General features: G+C 41.9%; 1 protein-coding gene across 3 annotated transcripts in view; it reads left to right on the forward strand.

The window, feature by feature from the left end:
- Positions 1-11,554, forward strand: part of hip1 (huntingtin interacting protein 1) — a 44,912-nt gene that overhangs the window by 1,713 nt on the left and 31,645 nt on the right. Inside the window, exon 1 of one of the 3 annotated variants that reach the window (XM_087172176.1) lies at positions 6,071-6,528. The exons of 1 other annotated variant lie outside the window; for it this stretch is intronic. In XM_087172176.1, coding sequence (XP_087028302.1) covers positions 6,511-6,528 — 18 coding nt within the window. In that variant the 5' untranslated portion in view covers positions 6,071-6,510. Of the gene's footprint in view, positions 1-6,070; positions 6,529-7,097; positions 7,188-11,554 lie in introns of those variants that run through there. One more of the 3 variants, XM_087172175.1, reaches the window with a different exon arrangement.

An 11,554-nucleotide genomic window follows, 5' to 3' on the forward strand; every position in this document is an offset into this window, starting at 1 on the left:
CATGCAAGATAAAACAAGCCCACGTTTGATTTGCTATTAGATATCAGTGTCCCAACATGACTAGACTGCAGCATGATGCATTCAACTGTTTTGTTCTTGACACTAATGGTGCCAGTTTCTCCTCTGTAAAGCTGTGATAGTAGGTTTCCACCTGGGCTTTAACAGCTTTTAAATCACTGACTAGGATTTGTTACGGCCATAGACCATCATGTGTTTTCTTTTTTTTTTTTGTGGTTGATTTTTGACTAGGGATCCAGAGTTGTGGCAGGCGGTACAGGAATCAATGAATCTGCTGTCGACTTTACAGGGGATCAGTGAGAGATAATCTCTTCTGATCTGTTGTGCTCTAAAGCTGCCTAAATCTGCTGGGTGGCTGGCTTTCACCTCCTCTATAGAAAACCAACTGTCTGTCTGCATATCTGTCTGTCCGCCTCTCTGTCTGTCTTAGATTTCCTCTCACCTCCAGCCTTTTCAGCTTCAACTAAACTTTTTGATATTTATATTGATAAGCCCATGTTAAATATGAAGTTCTAGATTTTTCATCTGACAGAAAACTGAAAAAAAAAGTCTCCAAAATTCAGTTGCTGAAAGGATCGCTTTAGAACTGCTACTAAGAAAGAGTTTTATTACTGATTAGTATTCATGATAAATCTGTTCATCATTTGTTCTATAAAATGTCAAACACTAGTGAAAAATGTATATTAATATTTCCCAGAGCCCAAACAGACACATTGAAATGTCTTTTTTCGTTCACACAACACTCCAAAACCAAAATGTACAAAGTTTCATATCATTTAAATCTAAGAAAACCTGTTTAGATTCTGCAACTAGTGAAGTTTTGCTCAAAATGACGAAATTAATCGATAGTTTTCCATCATAAAGCTAAATGATAAATCAACTAATTGTTTCAGCTGTAGAACTATTTTATAATTGTTTGCAACGGACTCAGAGAAGTGACAACTGTCAGCAGTGTGAGTAAACAGTGTGATACATTCAACATGTAACCTGAATTCAGTGCTCTACAGTTTCATTCATATGAATATGAGCAGTGTGCAGCACTACACACAGCAGGGACTCCTGCTTTGACTTTAAAGGCATAGTTGTGTAAAACACTGATTCTGAGAAGTGCTCGCCTATCTCTCTCCGCCAAGTTGGATAAACAACCAGGGTGTGTTCAAAAGCCTCTCTGACATAGTGTCCACACAGGGTTATAAAAAGAATGAACCAGGGCAGCCACATAGCACACAGAGCTTGCTTTTAATGACATGTTTAGCCTCATAATAGCAGCTGACTCTTTAATTTAGAGTTTAGGCGGGATTTCATCTTCGGTGTGTTTGTCTCGGCATCATTGCATGTTTCGGTGTACTGTGGTGTTCTCAACGGCAATGAGAAAACCAACAAGTAAATAGTTAGCACTGAACACTACATATTTTATAATCTTTATCTTAAGGCTACAAAATGCCAGAGATGTCAACTCTCTCCTAGAAACAGTCTCTGAGCTGTCAGGGGCCAGAAGAGGTTTCTCATTTGAAAGCTGGTGTAGGTAGTAATCTCTGGACCAATAGGAACCACAATTGGTGCTTGTATAGAACATCTGGGGCACCAGTTCCTCAGCTGGGACCTGGAGGTTGAGCCGCCGTATGACACCACACTTTATGTTACCAAATTAAGGCCTTAAAATTAGACTGCCTGCCAGCCTCCTCCTCATTTCCTCTTTACTTGCCTGCTTGTGAGGTCACTCATGTTTGTATGTGTATTTGAGTGCATGTGTGTTTGGCTGTTAGTGTGACCGTGTACAGCAGTGACTCCCGAGCAAAATACCACCACATCCTTACAGATGAGCTGAAGTACCTGTGAAGTCCCCCTTCACTGACATCCCCCGCCATGTCTGTTTGGTCAAGTATGAATTCTTACCGATTGGCCACTTGTAGCACAAGCTGGTTGTTTCTTTTATTTATGTATTACTTTAAGCTATCTATTTAAAACCTTTAACATTATCCGTTACTTTAAGATCACTATTTCAACTGTTTCTCCATTACTTTCAACACTTGTTCTTTGTTTCAGCCATTTATGTATTAATCACATCTAACAATTTCAACCATTTATCCATTACTATTAGCTAACAGCTAACTGTTTATCCACTATCTATTTCTTAGTTATCTGTTCCACCTGCTGTGCTCACCTGCTAACTAGTTTTTTACGCCTTTTTTTTTAGAATCAAAGACTAATTTCAGTTTGTCAAATTAGTTGAGTTACTCCAAATCCTCGCCACAAGCACCCCCGGTTGTGAGTCACTGGTGTACAGTATGTGTGGACCTGCTCTAGTGGACACCCCTCATCCCCCTGCACCCTGCCGTGGTGCTGTTTGGTGCCCCAGCAGCTGTGGAATTCAGGGGAGGAGCGGGGCTGTGGCCCTCGGGCACAGTCAGGACTCGGCAGTGCGAACGTAGACAAGCATTTTTTTTAAATCACCCTGTCTCTCTTGCCTCTCTTTCTCCTCCGTCCTTTGTCTTTCTCTTTGCCTTGTTGTTCTCCCCTCCAACGCTCATTGTCTTGAGTCTTCCTCGCCTTCTTTTACATCCTGCAATTTAAAATGCTGGGAAGTTAGGAAGGGATATCCGCATACATGCAGCACACACACAGACGAGCATGCAGGCATGAAAGCGAGACCATTAAAAGCACTGAGGCAGCAGAAACAGCAGGCGGTGGTTTGTGGCCTCATTGCACTGACTGGCTGTAAAATAATAGAGCTGGACATGAGTGACAGGTCAGTAAGTGGAACAAAGTGCACCGATGAGTTCCTGGCGGCATTAACAATGGCTTTGATTTACAGATTGTTTTGGCGATCTCTTCTATGTTTTATGGCACAGTAAAGCGGAAAGAGAGAGAGGCAGAGATGGAGAGTTGTTTTTTGTTTCTCGTGCAGCAGAGGTCAAAAGTCAGTCTGAAACCTACATCCTCGCTGTAAGTGTGTGGTATGCAAATGAACCTACTTCAGCATGAGAGGCCTCATTTCAAATGATCATGCAATACAGTCGTCAGTTATGTGACAAAATACATCCTGCACTGACTAAGGCTGGGTTATCCTTCCACTACAAGTTGATAAACAACAATTGAATTGAATTATTGCCCCGCCTGAGAGCTGACCATGCTATCTCACATGGATTGCTGTTATGTAACATGTCAGGGTGAAAGTGAAAGTTTATGTATGTACGCAAAGGGCACATGCAGAAATTCACCCTCTGTAATCTTATAGTCTGATAGATGCCTGAGCCTGAAACCGTAAGTTAATTTATTATGGGCTCCTATGGCGCACACACACACAGACGATGAAGACTTAAGTTTCAGTCTTACTGAAGAACTTCCTTTATGAATAATGCATGAGCAGCTAGTCATCATTTGACCTGTATATGTACACAGCACAAACTCCAAGCGTTGAACAGCATGCTCAGTCACCTCTGTTGGCATTTTCCACGCAGAGACATAAAGTCATAACCATGTCGTAACCTCAGAGTCAGCCTTGAGTCGGTGGAAGAGACAACTACGTTAGAGGACTTTAACCCCTGCGCTCTGGATTCAGCCTGTTGCCTCAACACAGACCAAGTTTTGGCTTCACAACTTAACGGAAGTGATTCAAAGGATGTTTATGTGAATCAGTGTTATTACCACAACTACCTTTTTGTAGTAATACCTCACAGAAAAAGTGTACGTGCACTAAATCGGTCATTCTACAGTTAGGAATCTGCATATGTTTAATTTTTGTTTCGGTGTTGACAGGCTTCAGTTTTTAACAGGACTTTAAATGTTTAAATATACTAAGGAATTTGGAGTATGTGACGTCAGCATTACGAAAAGTTCGTGATGTTTGATTTATACGTTTTTTTGTCTCAGGCACTTCATGTGTTTTTTGGTTAGATGGAATTTCATCTGCACGAGTCACAATAACCTGATGTATAATTTTCACTCCTTATCCTTATCATTAATGTTGTAATTGATTTCGAGGAATTGATTGGAATGAAAACATGACTCACAAGAGATGACACTGATAGACAATGAGATCACTAAACAGACAACCTGCTTGTATTAAAATGCACTTTCCATCATGTGCAGGATTAGAATAATCTCTTATCAGCATCAGTTTTCACCTGTTTGTCTATTTTGAGAGAACAGTTGTTTTATACACCTGGGTTATAACAGGAAGTGGAACTCAAAAATGCCCTTTATTCCAGGTGGGTGGACTTTATATAAAGGGCAAGAGTTTTTCAGTGGCCGAGTGAAAACCCAGGCAGTGACAGAGTGGGACTTTTGTATGTGAGAAATGCTGTGTGAGGCTGCCCTGGGCGAAGGGCCCACGCCGTACCAGGAAGTGAAGAGACTTGTTGGAAAAGAGCTGGCATTGTCTGGAGACAGACAGTTTATGCTGTGCAGCCTGGAGGTATAACGTGCTGCCCCGATGGTGTAATGAGTAGCATATTGATTATTGTGGCTGGCCGGGCCTCGGGTGGTCAGCTGATGTCCTGTGATTGTATAGAGAAGCCTTTTTAAAACAGTAGCCTGGATTTAAAAATGGATCTTTTGAGCTGATTGCTTGTGGATGGACCTACATGACAAAAGTAGCATTGTTGTCGTCTGTTAACAAAACAATTTACATTAGTGAAAAGATGGACGTGTTTTTTCAAAGCATATAATCCTTGATTTAATAATCTATATGAATAATTCATATTATTACTACTCTTAACGTTTTAACACATAATGTACCACATTTCTGCTGTAACAAATACAGTATATTACACATCAGTTTAGTTCTAATTGACTGGAATATATAGTCCCTCGCCACTTCATTATGTACACCTATACAATCTAATGCAATCCAGTACAACAGGTGTGCCACACATTCTACCTTTACAAAGCTTACAATGGTCAGTTCTTGTTAAAACTATATTTTTCAGTTGGCAGACAGAACAGTCACAGGTGTTTCTAATAACACTGATGATGGCTCTGTTGTTTTAAGTGTCCCAGTAAGATGCAACAGTCCTCAGCCTTATTCTAAAACTCCCATAGCATTTTATATACAAGGCTGCCTTTTTCACACACACACACACACACACACACACACACACACACACACACACACACACACACAAACAAACACAAACAAACACACACAAACACACAAACACACACACCACAACACGACTGTATTGCCTTGAGGACAGGCAATCTCGGAGAAACCAGATGGGGGCATCAGTTACCTAGAGTTGCTCTCATGGTGAACACTGAGCTTTTTCCCCATTGAAAGTTGTTCTATTCAAGGCTTCATGTGTTTTTATAAGAACACAGTAACACTGCTCACAATCAAAAATAAGACCTAAATATAATTTGCATCTTAAACCGTCTTTTCATCTCACCAACTACTTACAAAATTATCGATACCATGTTCTACAATGTATTTTAGTGATGTATGTGTGTATGTGTTGTTACTGTTAGCACAGTGAGCAGGATTCAGAGGAGGTGGATGGGCCCCCACTCCTTTTCATTAAAATAAAATCATTTGATGATTGCACTGTTTGAATGATTAGTTAGTCCATCGATCAGCTGATTGATCAAAAATTAACTAACATTTATATTTTGATTATCAACTAAATGTCTTTTTTTTACCCGCTCAAGAACTGCCAAACATTCTGTGACATCAGTTCCTTCAATGTAAGGACAAAACAAGACATTTGTAGACACTGCCTTGGATCTTCAGGACAAGATCATATTTTAAGCGATTAATCAATTAAGATTTTTTTTTTAAAATTACATTAATTGAAAGGCTAATGAAATAAGTTGCAGCACTAGCTCACACTATCTGTACTAACTCGTAATGAATGGAACATCAGTGGAGATTCAGCTGTTTTCTTATTTCCTGGATCTCCCCCCACCCCCCTTTCACCTCCCCTCTTACAGGACCCCTGGCGGTCCTCGGACCCCAGCTTGGAAACCACCGGGTTTGAGCCGTCCCACTCTGCAGGCTCCATGCTACTATTGTCTACCAAGAGAGCGGGCTATTTGCAAAATAAAGGTATCCTCCTGTCTCGGTCTTAGCCGCTATGTGGGCTGATACATATACACATAAGCGGGGTGGTTTTAATGTGAGGCAGCGGTGAAATGAGCAGGTATTATCAGCGGTAGTCCTCTTCTTGTGTTTTTCCTCCCGGACAGCTTCGGCTCCTCGGCGGTCGGATGCTGGAAGTCCTCGCCGATAAGGGAGCACGTAGGGCTCGCAGAGAAAGGAGAAAGGACGCGGAAGGAAGGAAGGAAGGATAGGGGAGCATTTTAATACCAAATCGGGACACATGTTGAGCTAACGGCCCACTCCACCTCCCCCCTCCACCCCTTCTTCTCCTCCCAAATGCATTTGTTGCCTCAATCGCTTTCCCGTTACTAATTACTCCGCGTTAGGATAAAGCCAGCGGATCTCCTCTTCGGCTCCGAGGATCCACACTCACCGTTTCTGCTTGGACGATCATGGATCTCAGTAAAATTGTAAGTGCTCATCAACCGATTTGTTTTCTTTATTTTAAGAAGGAAAAAAATCACCCAAGGCAAAAGATACACTCGAGGGTCTTCATGTTTTTTTTTGGAGGTGGGGGTGGTGACGGTGTCCAAGAAGTCCTGTTGCACACACACTCAAACAGACACACGCACGCACACCGGTGCTGTTTGCGTGAATACATGCAAGTTATGCTCAATGCATGCAGGGACTTGTGTTTGTCTGGCGATATATTGTAGCTAAATGTGGCCGTGGGAAGTTTGGTTTTTGTTGTGGAGAAGTAGCCGTGAAGGTCTGAGCAGAAAGTCGCTCCAGCGTTTATTCCAGTGGTTTGCAAACTGGGACACAGGGTCCTTGAAGAGGGGGTCCCCTGGGTCCCAGCTACAGTTTGAATCCAGTTTTATTTAGTGGAAACAATCAGGAAAAGACTCGCGGATCTCAAGTTTCCCTTCAGTGACTCTGTGGGCACAATATTTCTAATAAACCAACTGCAACCACGTCCATCCTTTATTATTGACAGAGCAGTAACACATGAGGTTGTGCAGCTTTAACTGGGGTCTATTTTGGGGTCCAAGACATGAAAGTGTTTGAGATGTGCTCCTCTGTTGGCCCCAGCTTTCTATTTTTCACTTGGCTCAGTCTCCAGCCGCAGGTTAGTGGAAAAAGTTCAGCAGCTTAAATGTGCCATGAATGTCAATTACTGTTTGTATTGGTGTCTGTGAGAGACGAACCCATAGGCCAACAGTGTGTGGATGTGTGACTATCACTGTATTACACATATTAAAGAGACACCAGGTATGAAGGTAAAGTTAAGTGAGCTGGTATATTATCACAAGCAGGTCAGTAAAAACTGGAACAATGTGGACTTTATCACACATTCGAACAAACAGACTCTTGTGTGATTTTATTTTCCTTTGAGTCACAGTGCTGTGAATGATGCGCTAGAGGCTAACAGGCAGACTAAGTGTCCAGAGCGTACTGGAGCAGGTGCACATAAGCCAAGGCAACAAGACCGGCCTTTCACTGCCAACATGGATGGATGGGTGTACTTTTAGCCCTTGTATAGGTGTGGGGGAGGGTGGGTGACATGAAAGGACACCCAGAGTCCTCTTTCCAAAGATCCCCAGCAAAGGAATAGTCTTGAGGAGTTTGTGGAGGAAATGCTTCAAGGAGCAATAAAAGAAATAGCACACATAGATGGTGTAAAGAGGCACAAGATCCACACAGTTTCTTATGATACTGAAACAGGAAAATCACTCTGTGGTCTGTGAAATAAATCTGAGTTGCCCACATGAAGTCAGTCGGAGCATGAAGGCGCAGACATAGCGTAGGTGTAGAGATGGAAATTCTCCTCCAGAGGATCTCCGTTCAGTTGCACTTTACAGATTATTTCAGACAGACCTGTTGGTGTCAGCGGGAAACAGAACTCCTCAAGGCTGTTCTCTGTGGTTGACTGCCTTCTTTTTCTGCCACTATGTTTTGGCTTTTCGGCATGTAGCGAGGCACAGCGGTATGAAAACAAAGTCGCCAGTAGCACAGCAGAGCTTCATGGACCCAAAAGGGAATTTAATAGTGTAAAATTTAGAGAACATTTTGTATTAGAGATGCATGCTGATGTTGAAATTTTTCAACAATATCAGATAATTCAGTGTCATTCTGACTGATGTGATGCTGATATTTTTATGTTATTTTACTGCATTAGCTTTGTGTGTCGATTTTGGACTTCTACTCTGTTTGGGACTGGGAATAGTTTACCTTTGAGACCAGGTGTTTGTGCAGGTCAGTTAGAGCCAATCCTGATTTATTTCTGATTCTGTGTCCAAGTCTCAGGAATCATTTCTGTGATGTAGACATGTAACAGATATTTTCATTCCACATTTGGAGGGTATTTTAGTGTTTTATATGTTAGTTCACAGTGTAGATAAACAAGAAACCTCAGGAAGGAGTGATAGGAATGATAGCTGATGACATGCAACAAAGGTCTCCAGCCTGAATCCTAATGGGGTTGTGGTGATAACATGCTATCCACCTCGGACCACTATGGCCTTGGTTGACTCTTTTGCCATCTATATTCTCATTCTCACTGTGAAAACATCAGTGAAAACTTGACTTTTTGTAAATATCAGAAAATCTTAAATATACTATTTTTGACAATTTTAATCAAGAAAATAATCTGCAGATGAATTGATACTGAAAATAAACATTATAGTCGCAGCTGTAAACAAAAGTGCATTTTTATAGCTAAAGTAATTATTTTTATTAACTCCTAGTCTTATTTTTAGATGTGGCTCGTTACATTGCAGAGGTTATTTCTCAGATGTCTTAAATTGTACCTAAATTTTAAAGCACATGTATGTACAGAGGAGTAAACTCTCTCCTCCCTGAATGACACCTGTTTTTGGGTCCAAATAAAAGAAAGTCTTTAAGGAAATGCATCAAGAGTTTTCTTGAACAAATGTAACAAATTGAGCTGCAGTTGCCAGTCAAATGGGCCGTGAAGTAAACAGTGAGTTTGGTGCAGCAGTTTTACAGTTGTGGGGTGGATTAATTGGTGTCAGATCACCACACAAGCCATCATCAAGTCCTTCAGGAAAATACACCCACACACACAGGCATATTCTGTGATGTTCATGCATGTTCAGTGTTGGGGAGTAACGAGCAAGTGGGCTGGAGAGCTTCACTGATCTGCACAGATGTTTCTTTTATAATGCATCTTTGTGACATCACCATTCCTGCAGGAAGCTGAGCTTCAGAGCTGAGGCTCCTTCACACAAGGCTGCAGAAAGCCAACTTATTAGGAAAGGCTCATAAACCTGCCATAGGGGTGTAGGATCTGAGAGTTTAATTATGCTGGAACCCGGCCTTCAGCATATATCTGTGTGTGTGCGTGTGTGCGTGTGCGTGTGTGCGTGTGTGCGTGTGTGTGTGTGTGTGCGTGTGTGCGTGTGTGTCTTTAACCAGCTGCTGCCCTCCACCTCTGCCCTCAGGAACAGAAGCCTGGTGCTCTGAGGTCACACACTCCAAATATCCTGTGTTTTCATGCTTTTTAATGGGCTCTTAAGAGACGGCTTCATCCCATTGGGCTTATCTGCATCACCAAATGCCCTGTTATGAATGGGATGGAAGATGCTCGGTGCATTTTGTGGAAAACAAGCTCCCACTTACAGTCTGAGAGGCTTGTACTTGTCCAGCAAATCATGTGAGCCCATCAGCTTTGATGTTGTTGATCATGATTAGGTTGATAGATGCTGAGGCAACACTGAAGCGTGGTTTCACCATCGCATATGAACAGAATTGTTAATTGCGATGCAGATTCTATTCACTGTGTTGATAATGGTGCAGATCAGTATCCAGACTGCCTCAGTTCCCTCCAGTGAAGCCCCCATAACGTCACCTCTGTGAGTTTGTAATTTTCCCTTCTCACAGCTGGGTCTTTCCCTGTGTGTGCATTCAAGTACACAGGAAAAATAGCTATTCTAAAAAAGGCCATCTTTTCCACTACCTTCCTCTCCTCAGTGCCAGCCAGCCTCTTTCTCAAGAGGTGTGGAGTGACTGTTGTATGGGAGCGGATGTTCATGTCAGATGCAACACGTAAAAAGGTCCTTAAACAAGCAACACAGAGGGCTCTGTTCAGAGGAGCGACCTTTGAATTGGGTGGAGTTACTTTTGGAAAAATGTTTGGGCCCAAAATGCTTTTCCATTTATTATCTGATTCTTGAAAGCATTTGCAAAAAATGGCCTTTCATGCTGTTGTAACATGTGGTGAGGGAGGGTGTGTATTTGTGTGAAATGCACCGTGGTTAGGCTAGCTTTCGGTTTCAAATGTTTATTTTCATTCTTGCATATTGAACCATTAGGGGAGTTGTACTGTTGTCAAGCAAATGTATTTTTAGTTTGTGAAGCGTTCCTTTAGCCAAATATCATAAAAGTATACAAGAAACACTGAAAATAAAGCCCCAGCTGGTCAGTTACTCAACTGATGATGCTTTTGTGCCTGTGTAGCTCACAAGCGTAAACAAACCTTGAACTAAACTTTAAAAGACATTAAAGCTGTTATAATCTAACGTTTTATATGAACAAATGGATCTATGTGCATGTGAAAGTGGTTGCCCGCAGTGACAAACCACAGGAAATTGTCACCTGACCGTCTCAGCATTTCCATCCAGCTCTGTTGAGTCTTTTAGCCTCTTTCAGCCCATCGTTTTGGTTCTATGCCCTGCAGCGCTCACTGCTCTCATCAGTGTCAGAGCATTTTCATTGCAGAGAATAATTGCTGAAACCAACAAAGTCACTGCTCAGCACCGAACAGCAGCTTAAAAGCCAGATATTTCCTTCAGGAGTTGGTAGAGGCCAAAACAGAGCTAAGAGTGTGAATATTGGATTTATAATTGCCAGGTGACCAGAAACATAACTCTAATTAAAGGCTAACGTTGCTCTGTATCGCCTGCATGTGTAAATGGGAACCTGTTTGTTAAGTTCAGGTAAATACATATTTGGAAACACAAATAATCAGATAATTAGACAGTGATTGAGGAATGATTAGTGACATTACGAGTGTGGTCACTTTCAAGTTTTGCATCCAAATGGTATTTAAAAGTGGTTTAGATAATCTGTTTATCTTTTGGCTTGTTTACAGGTATTATTATCTGACTGTCATGATTTTTGGCCCATATTTTAAGCAATGTCACATTGTTCCAACATCTCAGCAGTTACTCTGGCAAAGTTTTTTTTTTTTAAATAAATGCTAGACAGAGCTGTGAAAAAAAGTTTTTATAAACCACAGTTTTTCCTTGAAAGACACCTGGAAGCTTCTGGCAGGAAATGTGAGAGCTGTAGCAAGAATGAAATGTTCGGCCTGACTGACTGTCTCAGCCGCTGCCTGTCTGGGTTGACTGAGCAAGGATTTTAGCTGGGGGGGGGGGTGCGGCGGTGATGCTGGGCATTTTTCAGCAGGCAAGCAGGAAATGGCCAGTGCAGGGTGTGCCAAGACAGGAAACCTGACTGAGCGCCTGTACCCCC

The sequence above is a fragment of the Seriola lalandi genome, unplaced genomic scaffold, assembly GCF_002814215.2.
Source record: "Seriola lalandi dorsalis isolate HSWRI2012SDOR001 ecotype SW California unplaced genomic scaffold, Sedor1 jcf7180002052117, whole genome shotgun sequence".
NCBI lineage: Eukaryota > Metazoa > Chordata > Actinopteri > Carangiformes > Carangidae > Seriola > Seriola lalandi.